Genomic DNA, 23791 nt, shown 5'->3' on the forward strand with positions numbered 1-23791 from the left:
CCTGTTAAACTAGGCTTACTTCAGTAAATCAAGCTTATTTTCAGGGAATTCTGTTTCATAATCCAGGTTTAAATATGTCTTGCCTAAATTACCATGGCATGAATACAAGCATAGTGCTCCAGCAAGCTGAGCTAACAGAGGAGTTCAGTGGTTTCAATGAGTCTAGACTCACTCTTAATAGTTCTTAAATCAGGCTTGACTTAGTCTGATCACATTAACTCTGAGTTGGCTTTATGGAACAGTTTAGTCCTGGTTCAGTTTGTGAGCTTATTCAAGCCATACTTTTTACAGTGAGCCTTGCTTTTCTGAGCTTTCTTCATGAAACATCCCTCTGGTGTATTACAGTCACTGTGAAATCAAAATTGGAGTGTCTTTGGTTCGAGAGGGATTTAAATCAAATCCTACAGAGTTTTTGCAAGTTCAAGATTTTAATAGAAAAAATTATTTTTGACTAATATTTAGCATGTAACAAGAGATAAATGAATAATTAACACAGGGACAAAGGATTAGAACTTGGGAAACGCATTTTTAATTGTGGGGCAATGAAGAATGAAGGGGCAGTGAACAACACTTTCTCAAACAGCTGGCCAAGCTGTACACTGCAGCCATCAAAGCCCATGACCATTTTACTTTCCGTAAACATGACACAATGCTTTTATTAGCTTGTAAGATAACATTAGACTTTGATGTTCAGTTTCTGAGCATTAATTACTGACTAAGTAGGGCTGGGCAGTATATCGATATCGTTATATGAGACTAGATATCTTAGATTTCGGGTAGTTGTATCGTGATATGGCATAATTGTTGTCTTTTCCTGGTTTTAAAGGCTGCATTACAGTAAAGAGATGTAATTTTCTGAACCCACCAGACTGTTCTAGCTGTTCTATTATTTGCCTTTACCTACTTAGTCATTACATCCACATGATTATTATTATTATCATTATTATTATTATAAAATATACTACAATATTGTTCAAAATCAACATCGAGGTATTTGGTCAAAAATATCGTGATATTTGATTTTGTCCGTATCACCCAGCTCTATGACTAAGTGCTGTAATTTATGTCTTTGGTGTACACACTTTCCAGCAAACTTTCTTGGATCATTAGTATATGAGTCAGAATGCCTTTTAAGGTAGAAGAGATAGAAAACACTGCTGACAGAGAAGAAAGATAAGAGGGAAAAGGAGATTGACAAAGGAGCTCATTTGATATAAATTGCAGAAGATGGATTTGTTTCATAGTACATGTTTCATAGTACATGCTAGTTCCATCAAAAAGACATCAACTTCCTTTCCTGTTCCCTGTGTTCTTTACAGACTTTGTGAAACGTCACTAACAGGGAAGTACTCTGACGTGGATGGCAACCTCCACACAACTCGCTCCATTGGGCTCGCCAGAAGTCAAGAGCCCCTGTTTTCTGAGGACCTCATGGTAAATGAGCAAATGCAATGTATATAAATGTTTTGACATTAACTAAACTATGTTTTTCATATTTGATATTGGCATGTGAATTGTGGTTGACCATGGCATCCTTCAACATAAGCAAACAACCAAAACACTGAGGGGACTTGAAACTTGGTTTTGCCTCGCCCTTAAAGACTGGGAAATATTACTTGGACTTGCCCCTAAAAAATTAAATATGACTTGGACTTGCCCTTAAAGACTTTAGACTTGACTTAATGCTGACACTGATTAAGAAAATAGGTTTTTAGGGCCATTAATAAAAGTTTTTAAAATAAAAAAACTTGGAGAAGCTGTGTGTAGCCAAAGGTACAGAGGATTCAGGACAGATAGGTGGAATGTTTTTCCGATGACTGTAATTGTAGCCCTTGTGCTTCTCTGCAGCTTATCTGATGTGGAGATAAAACTGGCCTGCCTGTTACAGTATTTTGTCGATAAGGCAGGAAACCATTGCATTTTCACCTGTATCCCTCTCAGATTCATTCTAGCAGGGGGGTAGGAGGGTTTTGCCAGCACTCACAGACAGCAACAGAAATAATTCTCACCATACTGTATATATTTCCAGGCCAACCTGTGCCCATGGTAACTGCATAAACATTAAGTCCTGTCTGCCAAGACTATTGAATTGAACTTTCCTTACTTTTGTTAACATATGTTGAAATGTCTATTAAAATATTGTTTCCTTGCTCTTCTTGACTCCAGTGAAGTAGAACAATCCACCAGTGAATAAGCAAGAGTAGGGCAGGAAAAGGGGATTGGTATGTACTTGCTAGAATGTATGATCTAATCAGTGGATCAGATGTACCAAGTTTTTGCACAAATGCTGAACACAGAGGTCAAACTTCTCTAAAATCTGCTTAGTTGTCTGTCAAAGGTCAGTCGATGTAATATCTCTCAATCTGGATTCATGGTGTAGTGTTTGTGCCAAATCATTGACTTCTTTGGTGTCTCTCCCATCAGGGCTCCAGGTCTTCTCTAGAGGGCTCTCGGCCTGTTGGACAAGTGGATAAACACATCCTGCTACTGGTGCATGGAGTGGGAAACGCTGGTAAGAGCTGAGAAATATCAAGTGCTGATAATAATTCAAAATTTCAAAGTTAGCCGAAATGATTCATAATAAAATGGTGGAGTGGAGTAGTCGTGATAAATCCAAGGTAAAACCAGTATTTTGACAGCAAATTTTGATTTAGTTTTAGTCATATTTTAGCAATCAGATTTGTTTCAGTTTTAGTCTAGTTTTAGTTGACTAAATATCATAAGACTAAATATTACTTAGATTAAAAATATTCAAGTGGAAAAAAAACAAAGATACACCACCAGCAGACAATCTCAGCATCAGTCTCATACTCATGTGATTATTGACTGTCATGTAAAAGAATAATAACATAACAAAATAGCTCACCGCAGGTTATCATCAATTTCAGACTCAGAGTCACTTTCCATCATGGGGTAGTCTTCCTCACAGCTGGTTTCTCCTTCTGCTGTGGTGTGTTTAAATGCTGCCACTATATTACTCCCATTTTGTGTTATTACTGTAAGGATCTTCTCCTATGGTATGTCCCACTCTTGCATATATTTGTCCACACATGCCTTGATTGACTGTGCAGTGTGTAGGTGGGCTACTTAGTCAAGGGCCAACAATATGTGTTTGGGTTTATTTTGTTCAACGCAAAAGTATCATGAACTTATAGCAATGAATGAAGCTGTCAGTCCTTTTTTTGTCTACAAGTCAATGCCAACATATACTAAATGGGCAGCAGCCAGTTTCATTTTTAATTTTTGTCTCTCATCATCTAATGTTTGTCAGTCAGATTGCTTATTTTAGTTTTCTTTGGAACAGTCAGCCTCATATCTACTGAATGTATATAATAGGAATACTTGGATGTTGAAAGGTGAAAGATTTGTTTTGGCAAGAGATGTCTCTTCATCTCAAATTAGGGTACATATGACTGGTCAAAAACATACAACATCGCTGAGGTGTTCATATGGATGGGACTAACATTAACAGATGGCCACAGGGAAAAAATAACCTTAAGTAAAAATGTAAGGTTAAATGGGTTCCACCAAAAGATTTTACACTGATAAAAGAAGCAACCATTTAAATACAGAATACAACATCTTACAATAGGTTCCTAACCTTTCTGGCTTGGGACCCCTCGCAACAAAGCAATGTTTACTTTTGACCCCCTTATCACAAGTTGCATACAGTCACTGCTTTTTGCTAACAACTGAGTGGGTGTTTCCATTTGAAAAACCTGGAAAGAAACGCAGGTGGAGACGTCCTTTGAGTTTAGTGCTAATTTGCATTTTAGCATGCTAACATGCTGAACTAAAATGTTGAACATGGTCATCATTACTATACTAATAACATGAGCAGGTTAACATTGTCATTGTGAACATATTGCGTCACTAATAGAAGTATTTAGCTCAAAGTACCCTTTGGACCTCAACTTCTATCTGTCTTACAATTTGTTTTTCTTTACAAGCATTACAGCCACTAGCATGGCTGTAGACTGTTAGCATTGTTTATAAGTCGCTATGGAGAAATTGGGGTGTTTGCAGTCGTATAGAAAAAATACAGCAGTATAAAGATGAAATACATTTATATTTAACATGACTCTGCATGTGATTAATTCACAAGTTGACATTTCACAGTGGTATTTACATGGTCACCCTCTATCTGCGGATAATTTGTGAACAAATTTGCTCAGTCCAGAGGGAGAAAGCAGAGGGAGGCAGATCATGCATGAATGACAAAGCATCTCTCAATAACTCCCTAACTGCCTTCGGCTAATCGGGTTGCTTGTGGTGTTATGGGATGAGGCATTTTGGAGCTGGATGGCAGTCAACACAAATTTAGGCTTGAAGCAGTGCTCTGTGCTCCTCGGTGGAATGAGCTGGTGACTGATGCTACTCCACTGCACTGTCAGCGTGGTGACGAGGGGGTGGAAAACAGCCAGAGTTGGAGACAGTTTTGCTAACATCCCCCACTGCACCTTTGCTCTCACCGATTGTGGCTCGATCCAGTGACAGAGCAGACATTTGTCACCTACTTCCCAGACATCTTTTGTGAAAAAGTGTCCTGTTAAGTTTGAAGGAGAGTACCATGTTTAATTCAAATTACAGATACAGTTTTTCATATGTCATTTCACTTATTTGCATGTGTGTTTTGACTAACTGAGATAAATGTGAAATAATACTGCACACATGGTAGTACCCTGTCTGTGGCTCTGAGCCCATTGGTTCCTACTGAAGAGGTAAATATAACAATATATATTTGTTGCTACTGTTCCAGACCTCAACCTAATATAAAATTCATATGTGGAACCCTTTTAATAAAATAAAATGTAAGTACCCGTGGTGTAAAGATAAGCTGCCGCAGGCTGCTGTTCCTCCTGTGGACGTCTTGATGGCACTGTTGTACTGGGAGTGTTTCCCTATCTTGCACAGGCTGGGATTACATCAGCGGTTTCTCAGAAACACAACTCATTAAAATCTTTCCTCTGCTACCCCCACTCACTATACTTTGAACTCACCATCTTTATTTCGCTACATCGTTGGATAGCTGTATAAACCCCCTCCTTGAAGCTTGTGTGTGTGTGTGTGTGTGTGTGTGTGTGTGTGTGTGTGTGTGTATGTGTGTTTTTGTAAAGCGCCAAGACACCATAAAGGTCTCTTATGTTGGCAGAAGTTAGATGACTACACAGTACTTATTTTATCCCTATGAGCCATAAATTAATCATATATACAAACAATTATCAAATTGTTGCTTCTTGCAATTATATAGAATGTGCTTTTTACAAGGACTGTAGTGTTTTAATATTCAAGAATAACATATAGTAACCTGAAACAGACATGAAATGCAAAAAGCCTGAATTGTGTATGCACTTGTTGCCATGGAGGGTGCTAGATGAATCTACAGCTGCAGTTTGTTTGAGCTCACCATCAACTTTCTGATGGTGCTCATGGTTTGCATCTTTTTGTGTTTGGTGTCAGAAATAAAAACAGAAACAGAGAGCCTGAAAATGTCAAGGTTCACACAAGACTGGGCAAGCATACTGAGCCTCAGTATGCTTTAAACAAACAAGCTCACAGGTTGAACATGTTGTCCGGTCCCTTCTTCATGCAAAAGTGGTTATATCTTTTCCACTCAGAGGGCTGGGTTGAAGTCTGCTGCCTCCTAGCCCCAGTTTGTGCCTCACATGTATTAGCATTACATTCAAGTCACAGAGCTAAGCATCCATTTCTCTAGAAGATAAATACCCAGCAATGTTTGAAAAACCCAGAAGGTTGCATAACAACACTGCTGTTATGAGGACATTTCCAGAATCTTCAAAGACTCTTCTAATCATCTGGATAAAAGAATATGCAGTCCACTGCAAGATTAAAAAAATAATAATAATAAAAAATTTAACCCTTTTCCCAAGTCCAGACTCCTTTATCCCTTATCTAAACAAAGATGGTAGCTGGTAGCTACCAGGATAGGAAAGAGTTGTAAGCATCGCCGGCTTTTAGCAAACATCACAGAGTATTTCCATCAGAAACTGTGTTTCAGAAGCTGTTAGACTTCATTTGAAGTATACATTGAGCTTTAATCATTAAAACACAATCACACTGGGATGCACTAGCTGGAATGTAAGGTGAAACAGATGTTTTGTCACTTTGTGTCCAGGTCCAGAGATCACAGACGAGCTGGTCAAGGTGTTGCGCAAGCGCCTGGATGAGACCACCTTGGACATCATCACTGTCATGCTTGTCAGGAACTGTAAGCTGACGCCAGCTGATGTGGAGGTAAATGGCTCTTTTCCTTCAACTTACTAAGTTTTTGTGCATCAATTGGTACAAAAAATACTTTAATTCTCAGAATGCAGTGTGTGTTTCTGGGTGTTTTCGTGTGACTGGTCTGTAGTTCTGTGTACATGGACCTGTGTAATTCACTGAATAAAATGCTGACACTTTGAGAATCATGGGTTTCATTCCAACTGGGACAACTCAGGAAACACTTGTATGCACTATGGTACTGAAAATTGCTTTGGATAAAAGCCCTCACTGAATGTTGTCTGGTCAGTTCATCCAACCATCAGGCACTCCAGCCACTGAGGTGATGAACTTCAGCCTTCCCCAGTACTGTTTTCCCTGGCTGTCTGCCGTGGCTCACTACCTCAGACAGAACCTCCTCATCTTCCTGCATGTGCCCAAGTACACTGACAGCAACACAGCACACCACTTCAAGGTATGATCTAGACTAACTTCTTCATAACATAATGTGTTGAATATAATGTGCAGACAAAGACCTGTTCCTTGGTTGACCTTGGTGAAAAATTCCACTTTTTTACAACTTTGGTCTCAATTGAGTCGGGCAAAAACGTGTGGTCAGATAATCAGAAACAACCTCAGGGTTTGTTAACAACTGTCTGATCATCTGACTGCTCATGTTTCTTGACTCGTCTGACGTATATTTAGCAATGATACTGTGTCTCAGCAATTAACTTTGATAGTACTGTGTTAAAATAGGGCCAACACTACGAAAATAAGACCAGATTATTTCTTTAAGGCTATTATCTGTAGGATTTGAAAATTTTAGGGTTGGGATTAAGGATAAACCTAACCTTATGTAACAGAAATAATGTAAAGAAAATCTATACTGGGGTACCCTGGTCGCATACTGGTTAAGATGCGTATGACATAACCACAACATCCATGGTTCAATGAACCGCGTGAACCTTTGTTGCATGTCATACCCCACTCTTCAGGCACTCAACTATCAAACAGAGTCAAACATGCCAAAAAAAGCTGAAAAAGAAAAACATATCATCATAAATATTTTTTTTCCCCATCCTTTCAGTGAAGACTCACATGTAAAGGATATTTTAATTCTACACATTCTCTTTTAAGTGACTATTTGCAAAGCTAGTTGGTGAACTACTGATGAGGTAACTGCTAACTAGCTAACCAGCCGCGAATATGCTAGTACTAGTCAGTCACAAAAGCTCACCAAGCTAGCTGGCTTGCTGACTGTCAATTTGCAAGCTAGCTAGGTAAGGTACAATTTAAATAGAATGTTAGAAAAAAAATGTCAGATTCAGGACATAGTGATGTATTAGCTTAGTTGTTAACCAGACAGTAAGTTAATACTGTTTTATTCAAGAATTTGTGAAAAAAAAAAATTGCATGTTTTCTTGTAACCAAACCATGCCTCTTCTTTGGAGCACTTTATATTTTGGCAGAGCAGGGTTATTTACATAGACTGTATGTAAAGATGGATGTAGGGAGGTGTGACATCACCTGTTGGTTTGCACTGAAGCTGGTTTGAAGCCCAGAGTTGCTGCCTCTGATTGGCGCCATCTTCTCCATTAGGAGCCAGGACCTTCCAAATGAGGAGTGTTGCCTTTTACGCTCTGGAAACACACCCCGCTATCTCGGACCAAAGCTAATGCTAGCTTACTGGGAACAACCAGCGCCGTGCACTTGAGCTAACATTAATAAACTAACACGGCAGATATCATAATCAATTAACATTAAACTTACCAAAATATTGAGACAATAATCTGACTGCAAATCCTGAAGCTGGGGAGAGCAGCAGGTGAGCTGACTGTCAATCACAGCTGTCAATCAACACCCACATGGAAAAGCTACCATTCGTCTTCAAATCTTATTAGTGGAGCAATAATTTCCAAAGTGACCACCAGCAAATTTATTAGGGGACCCAGATATAGCGATTGAGACCATAATGACTTGTTGAAAAAATGTATTGACTTAGTATTTCATGAGAGAAGTTGATGCTTTTTGAATGGGAGTCTATTGGAGCCAGAGATTTTTTGGAGCCGGCATCTAGTGCACTTTAAGGTGCTTCTGCATGGGCTTCAATTTCAAGCCGTGGTTGTTGCCGCTTGGTTATTTATCGCTAGCCTCTGTTTTAGACACTCTGGCTCTCCATTCCTGCAAAGGTTAGCAATGGCAAGATGGTTGGCCTTTTGTTAATAGCACAAAATTGCCTGTCAAAGTTCACCAAAGAGGAACTGCATGTGTAGGATTTGTTCAGATTTCCTCTGCGCTATTCACAGCCATTCCATTGAAATGGGTTGATTTTGCCGTTTTAATTGCTGATATGACTAAGGAATTGTTTGAATTTTTTGGAAGTTTGCTATTCGCTCCCATTCTCATTTTGTGTGCTTTAACTATGGAGCGCCAGGAGTTGATTAGCTTAGGTTAGCGTAAAGAGTGGAGGCAGGGGGAAATGGCTAACCTGGCTCTGTCCGAAGTACAAAGTATGCCTATACCAGCACCTCTAAAGCCCACCAATTCATTATATCTGGTTTGTTCAAGCCATACATTTTACTATGCTAAACTAAGGTCTTGCTCTCAATGTCTCTAAAAACACATACATACTTCCCAGGATACCTATCCCACCTCGGCATTAGGGACCACTATGTGCCATTTTGTAAGTTTCAAAGTAAATAAACATTTCAAATATATCTGTAGCCCATTTGTCAAGTTCAGCCGCTATCTAATCACATATCACAGGAGGATTTGTGACGGTTCAGACAAAATCCTAGAAACTATTGCTGCTTACTCACTGTCTTAGCAACAATGAAAATATCTGGCTAATTAAAACCTGGAGTAAACAACCAGTCTTAGTTTTCCAAGTCCTCCAACTACTTTGAATGATTCGTTAAACTTGTAAAAGTTAGTCATTGCTGTTTGAAAACCAAAAATGCCACCCTGCACTGATAGATGACAGTTTGACATATGCAAGTGCCCCATAAACAGCTCTGTTTAAAGTGATCTGGATTAAAAATGAATAAATCCTAGATATGAGAGGCTCCCGGCTCTGCGAAACTGTGGCAGAAACTAAAATCATTTTGACAAGTCTCATTGTGATGTATGAAATAAATGCTGACTTGTGTGGTTTGAGCTTCCAGTGGCTGATTTGCTCTCCTGTTCTGTCTGCAGCACTACTTTCATTTGAGCAGTGACTTGGCTGACGGTGATATCTACCTCTACAATAAACCTGGAGGCCAGGGGACTGGAGGCAAAGGTAATCACATTCACCCAGACCAGCAAACCCTCAGTCCGTGTGTGTGTGTGTGTGTGTGTACAAACGCATGTGACGATAACACATAACACTTGTTTATTATCTTGTCAGAATAATTTCGGAAATGATAAATGCTTTTCTTTGTTATACATCACTGCAATCTTTAGAAAGTGAGTATCTTTGAGTTTTAGAGACTGTTGGTTGGACAAAACAAGCAATTTATTCCAATTTTTGGTCTTTTCATAGACTAAACAGGTATCAAAAATAATTGATAGATCATTCACAGTGAAATTGATCAATAAAGAAAGCCCATGTTTTTCTACAGTTTATGACAAATACTAATGAGAACCTGGACATGCTGGTTTGCCTAACAAGTGTTTTCCAGTATTTTTGTGCTGGTTGACACAGTTGCAGTAGTAAAATGCTGCTTACTGTTGCTGTCTTTGTTGTGATGTGATATCACGTCTGCATCTGCAGCACAGCAAGTAACCTCCGAAAATACCTGCAACTCGTATTTAGTATCAACTCCTGAGCAGAGTCCTGATTTAGCTTCAGGAATTCAAAAGCAGAACCTGTGACAATGACAATATGTGGTAAAAAAAAAAAGGCTAAAGTATCCATGTGCAAAACTATTTTAAAAAACTAACTTATATACTAAAAGATAAAAAAAATTTGGGACTCTATAAATGATGTTAAAGATTTGGATGTGGTGGAGTAAACAGAGGAATGTTACTTGTTGCAGAATTTGTTTTTCTTCATTGTATGAGCCTTGTTTCTTCTTCTCTTTCTTTTTTGTGGAGTGGATTACCAGCGTTAAATAAGTGGAGCTTTTTTTTAAAAAATATTGGAAAAAAATCAAAAACAAAAACTAAATCATCAGCATGTTATGAGGACAGGAAATGGAGTTCACCAGATCACAAGAGGCAAGAGTTTGAAAAAACATCAACACTAAAACCATGTTCATCTTCTCCAACCTGCATGATTCTCTTTCTTTACATTAGTCTTTGTTTTTTAGATGAGTTGTCCTCGTTTACGTTTTTATGAGCATATCATTGATTGGAAACATTGTTGTAACCTCAAGCTTTGGCTTAGTTGTAGAGTTTTTCTTTGACTCTTCTTTCCTGTTGTTGAGCTTCTGATTTGGAGGATAAAGTTCAGAACACATTTTCCTCTGCCTGTCTGGCATAACAGAAACTACTACACAATCTTCTCTTCATCCCTATTCACACAACGCTAATTTCTTTGATGAGCATCAGCGCAATTATTATCCTGAGGCGGCTTTCTCTTTCTCCCTTTCATTGTGCACCAAACCTCACGCTTATGTTTGCAACCAGTGTTCCACTCAGTGTTATTTTCAGGCTTTTGCATTTAGATTTCCAACCTAATTTGCTCTCTAACCAGAGTTGACCTGCCTGTTGCAGAAAAGCATCTCGGCTGTCTTGTTGATTATGTTTGGTTAGTTGAAACAACAAACATGCCATTTAGCTTTGCAGAGAAACTGCAGACTGCTGCCCAATCACTCATGAATGCTAGGTGGACTGTCAGTACTTGGAAGTATATAATCTCACACTTAGAAATCAGTTCACTCAGTGTTAAAACTGCCTTGTCTTGCAGGCTTTTATGCAAATCACATTCAAATGCAACTATTTTCTCTTTGTGGTCCCTTTCCATACATCTCCCTTAAAGACTTAAGTGATCAATTGCATTTCAGATGGCAATATTTTCTCATTTATCAATACGCTAACGTCATCTACTGGCATTTGAAGTCTGTTGAAGGGGAGTTCTGCTGCAGGAATTAACTCAGTGACTGAAAGGGCACCTGGTTCAATGTGAAAATGTGGAAGGCGAATTATTATCTCTGCCATTCTTCAACAGCTCCTATCAAAGGGCAACTAATTATGGATGTAAATGATGAGTTTACTGAATTAAAACTCTCATCTATAATTGCTCATATTTTTGTAATAAATTACTTTGCATTGCCATTTTAACTTAACATTAGGCTCTTAATCACAGTGCTACATTTTGATTTGCAGAAGACGTTATCCTGACTGGCTAAAGCAGGTTTGTTCCATTAAACAGCAATAAATCAAATGTATACAATCGAGCTGTTGTTTACTTACAGTGCAGTTAAAGTATTAGTCACATGACTGGGACTGACTTTGGACTTCACTTGATAAAACCTAAAAAAAGTCTTGCAACTCAACGTTGACACCAGTAACTTGTGACTTGTAAGTGTGCAGAAAGTCAACAGCATGCAAGCAGGAGGGAAAGCTGCTGACCAGTGGAATAGAATAGATTAGATAGAATATTTATATACAATTTTTCAAAACTGGGGTTACATAGTGCAAACACAAAAGAATATACTTCACTCAAAGACAGCAGTTATTGATAAAATGTTGTTGACCTTTTTTAAACTGTAAACAATGGATGATCTGTTCTACCTGTTGGAACGTTAAGAATGACCAATGTTAACTGAATAATGACTTAACTGAATAACTTGTCTTGATGTGTTTCTCAAAGTTCAAGTGGGGGTTAAAAATCGCCCTGAAGTTTCTAGAAGCCATCTTTAAGACGGCAGACAAGTGGCCTAAGTGCTGATGATAGATTTCCAGGGTCTGACCGGGGAAAATGAGAAGAACTTCAGTTATGTTGTGATTGAGCTGTAGCAAACTATGAGACATCCCATCACTTCCACCAATACAATTATGTAAAGTAGACAGATTAGAAAGTTCCCCAGGTTTCACAAACGCATAAAGCTGGACATCATCAGCATGACACAGCCAAATTTACATAGAATGTTTTCTAAAGGGGACTATAACTTTCAGATTAGGGCTGGGTGATGTCACCTAAAATCAGTATCACTGTTAAGTGTCTCATTTACTTTGGAAATGATCAATGAAATGACATCTTATTAAATACACCTGTGCACAACATTGTCCGTCCTCACAGTGGAGCTCTTACTAATGATTTGTACCGAAAAACAAACAGAGAATCACACATATTCAGTAGTTACCAACACGTTTAGGTGTTTATCTACATTTGCAGTAAAATATACTTTTAGTGTATTTATCTTTTTAACTTGTTAACTTTTTGAAGCATCTTTTAAAGTATCTTGAAAAGAGCCTATAAATAAACTGTATCATTATTAATTCAAAATAAGTCTTACTACTACTGGCAGGCCTCCCCGCATGTACGTTCAAATCTCTGCAGATGAACCAGAACGCGGCGGCACAGCTGATCTCCAACCAGCCCAAAACAGCACATGTCACCCTGCATGCACCAGTTGCTGCCCACATCAAAGTCAAGACCCAGACACTCGCTTACTAAACAGCAAGTAAAACAGCTCCCGCCTACCTGAACTCCCTCATTCAGGTCTACTCTCCCTCTGACTCACTACACTCTGCCAATAAAAGGCGCCTGGTACCACAACAGGGCCTTAAGTCACTAGCTACACTCTTCTCCTCTGTAGTTCCCCTGTGGTGGAACAAGTGATCAAACTCTGTTTGATCTGCAGAGTCCCTCTCAATCTTTAAGAAAAGACTAAAGACCCAGCTCTCTCATGAACACCTCTGCACCTGATGGACCGAAGGTAGAGAAATTGGACTCAAACTCAGCTTTATGCAACTTACTGGTGTTGTTCTCTCCTGACTAGATCCCTGCTTGTGTTGTATCAGCTCTCAGATATATGTTGCTTTGGATAAAAGTGTCTGCTAAATGAAACTGTAAATTGTAAAAATTGTACTATAAATAGATTTGAATAATTATTTCATTATCCCGTTAGCTAGATCTTGTATAGTATGCTACAGTATAGTATAGAGTGCACAGTGACATTATTTAAAAGACAATTGTGTAACAGACTGCTGTGTCAGAAACAACAAAACTGCAAGACTTCTTCACAGATGCAGGGCTAGGTTGTAGCAGTTAACTGCAGTAAACAAAACTAGGGGATTGGGCTTGGTTGTTGAAGAGCTGCAGCGTTTGTTTATAGCTCCTAATGAACATTCATGTTACATTCACCGCATTGCTTACTGCTAACCTGACTCTGCTTTGACGTCCAGCACACCTGTTTGTCCTGAGTGCAGCCTCACCATGTTCATCTGTCTCTTCCCCACACACGCTTCACACACTCCGCTCTGAACACTCCCAAAGAAGCTGCGCTCCTCTGCTATTTTCATCTAGCTTAATATTGACCTGTATTGTGTTGACTGAAGCCCAAGAGCCCATATGACTGACATGACATCATTTTTTTTCTGTACCAGCTTCTTCTCATCTACACCCGCCACTAGCTGTATTTCTTCAACTCTTGAGTGATTTTGTCTATTTCTGACACTTGTGGAACAATGCTGACTGGATTTATGGAATAAACGCACACAGCAAACTCTGACTGATAGTGTACCTATAGGGTTAGATTTGTTGTTGTACTGTCATGGGGTATGTGTATGAAGGCAGCATGTCTTATCAAGCATGTCAATGTGACAAAACTTTGGTCTGTATGAGAGTCATAATGACGGTTTTGGTTACTTTTCTATGAATTTCCCATCTTTAATTCAGATATTAAAACTACCTGTGGTCAACCAAAAAGAGGTCAGCATGCAAAACATGTCAGATAGAGACGCAACAACTTCCAGCTTTGTTTGACATTTAAGGCTTCCTGAGGAATAAGTTGAGTCCAACATTAATGTTCTTTGGCCAGATATGGCTTTGCAAACATGAACTCAATGAAACCTCAACACAGTCCGGTAACTAAATCTTTGTGTACAACACAATCCTGTGGTTGAACTAATCCAGGCTAACAAGCTGTTACCAGACTAAAATAATTTCATCCAGTTTATTTGATTCTTTGAAGGCACTTTGAGGATTGATTTGTTAACCCTGGATGAATTGGTCTTGAATAACCAAAGCAAAATGAGTGAAACCATGTTCAGCATTTATATTATCAGCTGAGTGCTGATTGTGTGATTGCTGTTACACGAGGTAGGTGTGTTGAGTGTCATTTTGTGTCCCTGCATTGTTACTGATGTTGTTCTGTTCTGTATTGTGCTCTTTCCACGCTTCTGTGAGTGATGTTGCTATGAAAATGAAACCTTATCAAAACATCTCCAAATTGGAAAAGAAATCTCAAAAAGCTGTCTCTTCTTAAATCATAATTATATTTATATAATGAAGTTGGTATAAAAATGTAAAATGAGTTCATATACAGTATGTAGTTCAACCTTTAACTTCTTGGTCACGATCCAGCTAACTGTCAATAAGCCTGCACTTTAGTGGGTGTGGGCTTAAGGACTTGTTGCTATGGCAACAGTTCCAGATGAATTTTAAACCAGCTTCAAAGAAACCAAAGAACCATGTCAAATGGTCAACAGTCTAATCTGGATAACTTGGTTATCCATGTACAAAGAACGGAGCCCTGGTAACCTAAAGATTCTCCTTTCAAATCAGTTATCAATGTCAAATATTACCAATCTGTCACTGATGTTCCTAATTCCATAATGACTTGTTTAGGACTTGAATAATTAACTTCAAGACTAGGACGTGTTGGTCTACTCTTGAGACTTAACTTTGTACTTGTTGGACTTGACTCAGGACTTTGATTACTTTAGAGTTTTAAGTTTCTCTAGTAGATTAGGATTGTGGTGGTATTGGGCTAGTACCAAATGTGGGTGACAAAAGATTAATAAAAGCAACAACAGACCCCATAACATTGTTCTCCAAATGTAAAAAAAAAAAAAAAACAAAAAAGTTAGTTAACTGCATGTTTGAATGTGGTTTTGGGTGTTTTTACTGCAGCGGAATTGAAGTAACAACTAACAACTGCAAATACAATTCTACTTCCTGTCCTCCCGGGAGCTCTTTGGGGAGTCCTACCTTTAGTTGTTTGTCAAATTGTAATCACTGTGGCTGATATGAGTTCCTTGTATTGTTCCTTGCTCCTGTATTCATTGGACTTGCCGTCTAACGACTTTTTAATTGCCGTGCGGAGAAGCTCTCACTCCATCTCATTAATTTTAGCAGCTGTGGAACAAGGTGCTTAAGTTATATGGTGTTACCTGATCCCTGACCAGTGTGTGAAATAACTCTCAGCGGCAGACAGCTGAGACGGTGTTGTAGCAAACGGCACTCTCACGTGTGTTTCCTGTCAGCTAATTAACGAAGTGTTTTCTAATGACTCATTGCTGCTCTGTGCACTTAAATGTTTTTCACTGAATCCTTGCTTGTGGGTACATTTAAACTGGTGAGAATATCATTCTTTTATAAAGGCCAGTGTAAGTGCAGATCCTGACAGTGACAGGACAGGAGACATGTGCATGTGATGACTTGAGGATAGAATGATGGAATAGATGATAGCTTACAGTGTAGTGGTTCTCAATTATTGCAGCACACTTTAAGTGCAACTAAAATCACAGCCATCTCTTCAGTCAAAATCATCTAATTTTTAAATTTAGTATTAATATTTTTTATTGAAAAGAAGAAAAGAACATCTTTGCTGATAAATCAGAAATTCTGTTTCCCCTCAAGCCTCTGAGTGATGTTTAAATGACAGCTGAGCAGACAGAGCCAGGGAGAGATAATGGGAACACACATACACTGTTAACTATAACGTACAAGCTAAGGACAGGCAGTGTTTTATTAGTTTATTAATCATTAAGCATCTAAACTGACTTATGTTGTAATTTTCCTATTTTTTTAAGCCATTCGGTGTGTTACAGCTGACAAGCTATGTAATTAGCTAAATAGCTTTCAAACTGACATTAGCGTGTTTTCCCTGGTGAACGTTTGGTAGCTTGTTCAGCAAGTCAAGATCTTACACAACAAGCGCTCAACCTTGTAGCTAATGCTGCTAAGATGTTAGCTCTAGGTGGCCAACATACTCCTAGTGAGCTCCATGTACACATAATTCTCTGATCTTTGTCACTGCATTATTTCCCATGTGGACAACCACATTTTTGTCATTTTTCCCTCAAAATAAATTGAAGGAATGTGCCTTTTTCTGTATGAACATCCCTAAAACACAGACGCACAAACTGCAGAAACACTCAAGCAGTCAATTTTGCTCAAGTAAAACAAGCTGAAAATTCACTTTGTGTTCAGTCTGACAGACAAACTTACTAGTGATTGCTTTATAATGGGAATCACTGCCTCAGCTCAGCAAAGAAATACTGTCCATTGACCCCCCCAAAGCAAATAGTGATTCAGATTTTAAAAGTGTCAAACATTACCTTTATATGCAGAATTTGAATATTTTTGTCTTTGGTAGATTTCTTTTTTATGAGTTAGACCTTTTGCTATCAGAATAAGATGCTATATTAAGATAATAAATCTACACATAGTATTCTGCTCTGTAATAGATGACTGTCAATCACATGCATTGGCTTAAATGCCTGGTGATTTCAGAATAATGGTTTCAGATTTTTGCTCATAAAACAAATTGATGGTCCATGATCATAATAATGCTTCAAGTTTATCCATTCACTCTCTACTTGGCTTTTCTATGCTTGGGGAAAAAGGAAGGGAAACATTGTAGAAAAGTCATTAGTGTATTGCAGGTGTAAAACACATATCTAGCTATGGGACATTTAGAGGTTCACCTGCATGTCTTTGTTTAAGTAAATCACAGCACATGGAAGATACCAGCACAAACACATCCAGACCTCATACAGGAACGACCTGTGAAGGTTTGAACCTACGACCCCCTTACTATGAATTGCCACCACTGCTTTGATAGTGGTGTTAAATTGGATTGGGAGTGAATAAATGCTATTGGTGCATCCCTAATGCTATTCTCTGGGTGTCTCTAATGTTGGCCCAGGTACCATGTCGGAGCTGGTTCAGCAACTCTTCCCACCTTCTCAGTTTAAAGGTACCGCCACATGTATCATGTCTTCTGCTGTCTCCTTTACAACCTGTCGCAACCATTGTGTTGACTGAAGCCCATGCTGCTGCTGGCCCTGTGTGCTCTGCTGTTGGCCTTTTTTTTTATCTTCATGGCATTTCTTTGCTGTACTGCACATACTCATCTTTGATTTGCTCTTAGATTTTGCATAGACCTTCAAGGTGCATGAAGTGTGGTGTTATCGTTTTTTGAGGCAGTGTTTCTGTACTGTTGAGCTTACTGTAGAATTGTCCTCGACTGGCTTTTGTCACACTGAACCCTGTTACAAAATGTATCCCATTAGACAATAAGGCTTGTTTAATATGAACCGCTATAATCACTATAATTAAACCCCTAATGCAGGATTAAATATGTTACCCTAAAAGAACCTAAATGATTGCCTCCACATGTGGATTATTTTTGTTTTTGGTATAGGGCAGCAATTTATGATTTCTAAAATGTAGGGGGTAGGGTTTTTTTTTAGGGGGTGGGCATGAGGGCAAGCCTTTTTTGATTCATCAACCTAATATGAAAATGTCACCCTGTGTTCATATACTTTATAGGAATGGGCCAGAGTAAATTCAGATTGATAGAGCGACTCTTTGCTGGATGGCGCCAGCCTTGAGTCACATATTGAGTTCCATCACTTTCCTTATACCTATTAAGGCTGTGTTGTAGCAATAATTGGCCTCATTTCCCAAGCTGACATGGTCAACCATCATGAGCAACCAGTTATTAAGGCAGCATGTGATGAATGGAGCATGCTCAGCTTTAGTTGCATTGACTCAACTCAATCTGTCAAGAAAAGTAGCCATCCTCGGATAGAAAACAACAAAAAAAACATTGGGCCTGATTCACTAATATGTGCGTAGAAATGTTCTTACCATCGGATTCATGACATGACGATTTGCTTGTTAGTGAATCAGAATCATTCTAAATTGACAGGCACGTGCTCTATCGGAGTGGTGCAGCAGTGGAGAGAGCTGTCACTCATTGCAAAGAGGGCTGTGATGGAAAAGTGTAGAAGCCAGAAACGCAGATTTGACTGGTAAACATGTCATTGACACAACCATTTGGAGCCTGATTGTGAATCCTGTATACAGCCTGCATACCTGTTCCACCACTACCACACAGCATGTCAGTAACAAAATAAAAAGTTGGTAAATGTGTAGATCTGTGGAATTGATCTAAATAAATCTCTACTGCTGCACCAGGTGCGCATCGTGTTTCATCTCTGTTCACAACAGACCGTGATGTAGTGAAAGCAGAGCATCCTCCCTGCACCACTACTGAACTGTCAGGCTGTGAGGACACTGAACAGGCTGCTGGTTAACCAGCTGCATATATCACAACCACATCTGATGCTCTCACATTCCAATATGGAAATTCCAATATATAAGCTATTGTCATCTAAAAGTGGGAACAGGACATTTTTAATATATTAATAGAAAAGATTTGTGCGTACACACTGTTTGTGAATGAGCCCCAATGTCCTTGTAAGCACCTTACACAATATTTAATGTTCATTTTTAGATTCAGATTCACTTTGATACAACTCAGCTTGAGCTATCAAATAAAGTCGTGGCACCAACAAGGCCATTCAGAGATTCATTGTGTTGCATTCCTCACCGTTTGTAAATACATAAGCACTTCTACGGTAAGGAATCCCCGAGATCAGTGGGTTTGCTCATGAGGGCAACTTAAATTTACAATGGCTGATATCCAGCTGGCTTGACAGGCAGTTTAATTTAAATGCCATGTCTCCTTCAGTTGTCCATTCATCAACCTTGCTTGTTTAGTTCCACTAGTATTACAAATAGCCACTAATTTTGCAACATTCTGTTTTCATTCCCACACCGTTCTCTTACCTAACACACCTTTACCTACCCCTGTGAACCCTACCATTGCCCAAGCAAAGACCAGATACTCAGTTGTCCAGCCACCATTACTGTTGTGCCAATCTCTAGTGTGACCATGCACTAAGACTACTATTACATGATTGGCTCTGCAGAACTCCTTTAGAATTGTAGCATATTCTGATCTCATTTGAGCTTTTTATCTTGGAAAAATGCTGATGTGCTGGTGATGATGCTGCATCTTCCAGTAGCAGACTTTCCCAGTTGCAAGTCATTTTCCGAGGAATCTTGAATGCACTATTACAGTAATTTGAAGTGTTAATAATGTGTGTGCAGTCTTGATTTGTATGGCATTTTGTGCTACTAATTGTTAATTTCCACTACTGGGAAATTTCCCTTTCAAATACATTTTCTTCTTTTTATCTAAAAGATTCTTTTAGTGACCAGAGCTACAGGGCAGCTTTCTTTTAATCGTGAATGGATATATGATGTGGTCATTTTGGTGTTTATAGTAACACTCATGTGGCTGAAATATATATATATATATATGATAATGATTAATTTAGTATTGAAAATTGACATCCCTATTTTGTTTGAAATGGCAAAACTGAATATATACGTATTTCTGAATGCATCTGTGTCTCCTGCTTGTTCGGTCAAACATCCGGCCTGCTCCATGCATGGTGCTGCTTAGTCACTGTGTGCAATAATAGCTGGTACCATGTCAAAGCTAACACATCCAGCAGTACCGTCTCATACAGGTCACACATACATTGCACTGAAGCTCGTGCCGAGCACTGCTTAATGTGACTAAAAACATAAAAGATAGAAGTCAAGACTCAAGTCATTCACTGTATCATTATGTTCCATGTCAAAAGAGAGGCATTTGTTAGAAAATATTATATTTCTTAGGTATACAAATGGATATTTGCCTAATAACCTCAAGGCTATATGAAAATTGGTCCACCATCAGTGATTTTTGTATAACTGCCAAGGAAGCAAAGTCATTTGTGACTTGGGAGAAAGTAGAAATTGAAAACCTAATGAGCCGACTCGATTTCAGTTTTTGTAATGCTCTGTAAAAGTTTGTTAGTTATTTTAACATGTTTCCCTGCTCTTTCAGGTATTGCCTGCATCGCCCTCTCATTTGTGGACGCCACTGGTCGGCCCCTTCAGGTCCCAGCTCAGGACTGTGCCACGCTGCAGAGATCAGAGAACTGCGCCATCGCCCTTCATCCGGACCATTTTGATGAGCTGACCACTGTGGTTAAAGTGGACTCCATCAATGTCAGCTCATGTACAGGTAAACACAACACTGAGCAGCTGTTGCTAGCTTGTGATATAGCTGATGCTAGCTAAATAGAGGGTAAGGGTTTGGGTTAGATGGAGAGATTGTCACACAGAGGAAGTGACAAAACAAAGTTAAGGACAATCTAATGTACTTGAAAGGCAAAAGAATTCTGAAAAGCAGCAAGCAAGTGTTCCATTCAGATAAAAATGGACTTTTTTTTACTCCCTAGTTCTTAAGTAAAAAACTAAAACCACTGGCCAGCTTGGTAAACGTGAACATCCTCATTCTGATGACATGAGGGTCATGAATGAATGGGGCTTTGAAGCAATAATGGCCTTGAAAGTCAGACAACACAAGAGAAAGCAAAATGAAGGGCCAAAAATGCTCCCAATAATCAAGAGTAGAGCCCGACCAATACCGGATTATTTGGGGCTGATGCCGATACCAATATTAAGGAGTAAAAAAATTCTGATATTGATATATCGGCCAATAATCTAATATATACAGAATATATACATAAACACACATTTATTCAGTGATCCCTGAGATGTGCTTATCAAACACTTGTGACAAAGATATGTAATGGAGACATGATATTTTACACTTAAGCAATTAACTTTATCGAATAAAATGACATCAGTGCACTGAAAAAGGAAACTTCACTGGGAATTTAATAATAATAAATAACTATAAATTTAAAAAAAACACACACAGAACAAAAAAAAGATGTATATTAAACTTGAATTAAGAAAAAGGATCAAATCTACATAAAATGCTGCCTATATAACTTTAAAAAAAAAATAAATAAATATTGGCGCATACCGGACTACATATAGACCGATATCAATATATCTGTGAGAGGCCAATATTTGCTATTAATATCAGTTGACCAACATATTGCTCTGGCTCTAATTCAGAGTAGCTTTTTTCTTCTTCACCCTGTGTGCATGTTTTCATTGACTTGTGGCATTTTCACATATGAATACAATTACCATCCCTAACGATAAGGCAAAGTACTATAAAGTAAACTTTATTGAAGCCAGAGAAATTAAAGGGTCACAGCAGAAAAGTACAAAAAGCAGTTGAATAATACAGAAAGATACAGTATGCAATACAAAGCATAATAATTAAACTATCTAGTGACCACATGAGTGAAAATGAGAAGATAACAATGTAAAAAAAAAAAAGTATTGCATTTGAATACGAGTGGAAAAGGGTGATGACATGAAGTGCAGCATATGTGGTTAGTGACAGAATAGAAATTAAAAACAATAATTCAGTTTATGATTACTGTGAGTCAAATGTGGTCTGGATGTTCCAGTTGCATTTTTCCTTTTCCAGATAAGCGGATACAGATCACATGTTGCCAGGTAAAAATGGAGTCTTGTAGTCTCCCAGTCCAAGATGAGATTACAACCAGGGGTTATTTTCTCAGACTCGACAGACAAGATTCTCCTGATGCTGAGATGACGTTATACAACTGTTGTCAGTCAGCAGTACTCTCCATTACTATTAAACTGAATTTGATGTGCAAAAAATTAGTTCCCCTTTCCAGTTGGTTGACAAAGTAATTTTGCTACTGAAAATGAGCAGGACTGTGGGGCTTTTTGGCCGAGCGTTGCCTATCTGTCATTTTCAGTTTCACACTGTCCTTTACCCTGTTGAGAATCATATCAACATTGGATTTGATTATGTTACAAGGTTACAGCAAGTCCCAGGAGTCATTTTCTTGTATAAACTGCGCAAATTAAAAAGGGATTCATTACACTCATAAACGTCAAGCTATGTCATGGGTAACAGTCCAGCTATTAAATTTAAAATCTAAATAATAAATGCCCCTAAAATTGAGCGAGTAAATCTTTCTTGCTAATGTATACAGCTCTGTAATATGAAGAGATTTTTGTTCCTGGAGGATGAATTTGTCAATGTGACACTGCATCACAGTGCCATAAATCAAAATTAAGTCTTAGTTTTAGGTTATTATTAATATAATTGTGTTTTTAAATTAGTCCTACTCTGCTGTTGTTGAAAAAACAACTGACAAATAAGATTCCAGCTGTTTGGTTTTGGGCCTTAAAATAGATCCATCCTCAAATTAATGAATTAAAACTTAACTGTGCAGTGCCAATCATAATGTATCTCCCAATCTGTGCTTTTTTTTTTATTATTTAAAGAAATGTTAATGAAAGGTTACCCAAAATATTAAAATTGTACATGGTGTGGAATTTTGATGAAACACTGTAGTTGCCAATAGGATCCGTGGACAGACTGAAGTGAATGAAGGAAGCAGCAGAGGATAGGCAGGAAGACAGAGTTTGCATTGGTGCTGGACCACAGACGTGGCAACGGCAATTGCTTATCATGTCCAGTCTCTCACTTCTGTCATTATCATGAATATTATTTTTCATCATCCCTCCAAAGATAAGATAAGAGAGGGAGGTGTAGATGATCACTGGATTGTACTTTCTATGTGGTATGTAATATGAAGTGTCTGTGTACTGTGTTTTTAAACATCAGTATATCATACTCAGAATAATCATCATAGATCATTCTCAAAGAAATGACACCATGTTGGAGATTATTAATAGCCTCTAGTCCGTCTGTGGTATAGTTAGTGCTGCTGACCAATTATTAAGACTGCATTTCCCATAAATCCTGCTTTTTCCTCGGGCAAATTGAATGCTGGTCATTGCCTCTCAACAATATAATATGTGCCAAGTCAACCACTCATTTTCATTTTAAAGGGGGACATATGCTTTTTCTGTTTGTTTGTTTTTGTTTGTTTGTTTTGGGTTTTTTTGCTAAATGCTTCATTTGCAACAGTTTTTTCTACCTTGCCAACGAGCTGACATCAGCTTGTCATGCATGCCCATAAATGGCCATCTGTTCCATAGTCTTGGTTGCTAAGGTTTTTCCATGTCTTGTTGTGTTGTCCACTTGCATATTTCGGATCGGATTCTGGCTTGAATGTGTACAGATGTATTTGAGAAGTTAACATTTCGACCATTGACCAAGTTGACCATTTAGAACAGAGTGGGCTCATCGGGCGGGCTAAAGAAACAGGAGCTAAAACGGCCTGTCTCAGACAGAAGCTGAACTGAGGGGCTGCATTAAAGGGCCAGTATAAGATAAATAAATGCAAGGATATTCCAGTAGAGCCCCAGATTAATAATATAGACCTGTAAATGTGCAGAATATGTCCTCTTTGATGTCTAATACCCTTTTTACACCAAAATTAGCGCATATATGCAGGTTTTTTAAACGCGGGTAAACCT

The 23791-nt window shown here is 38.5% G+C and overlaps 1 protein-coding gene across 9 annotated transcripts in view; it reads left to right on the top strand.

Moving 5' to 3' along the window:
* szt2 (SZT2 subunit of KICSTOR complex) overlaps positions 1 to 23791 on the top strand; it is a 112395-nt gene that overhangs the window by 39782 nt on the left and 48822 nt on the right. For 6 of the 9 annotated variants that reach the window (XM_044361657.1, XM_044361659.1, XM_044361656.1 and 3 more), the window contains 7 exons: positions 1320 to 1434; positions 2425 to 2512; positions 6137 to 6255; positions 6533 to 6697; positions 9418 to 9502; positions 17307 to 17357; positions 20349 to 20528. In XM_044361657.1, coding sequence (XP_044217592.1) covers positions 1320 to 1434; positions 2425 to 2512; positions 6137 to 6255; positions 6533 to 6697; positions 9418 to 9502; positions 17307 to 17357; positions 20349 to 20528 — 803 coding nt within the window. The remainder of the gene's footprint in view (positions 1 to 1319; positions 1435 to 2424; positions 2513 to 6136; positions 6256 to 6532; positions 6698 to 9417; positions 9503 to 17306; positions 17358 to 20348; positions 20529 to 23791) is intronic. The other 3 variants (XM_044361660.1, XM_044361663.1, XM_044361662.1) reach the window with 1 other exon arrangement.

This window comes from Thunnus albacares, chromosome 9 (assembly GCF_914725855.1).
Source record: "Thunnus albacares chromosome 9, fThuAlb1.1, whole genome shotgun sequence".
NCBI classification, from domain to species: domain Eukaryota; kingdom Metazoa; phylum Chordata; class Actinopteri; order Scombriformes; family Scombridae; genus Thunnus; species Thunnus albacares.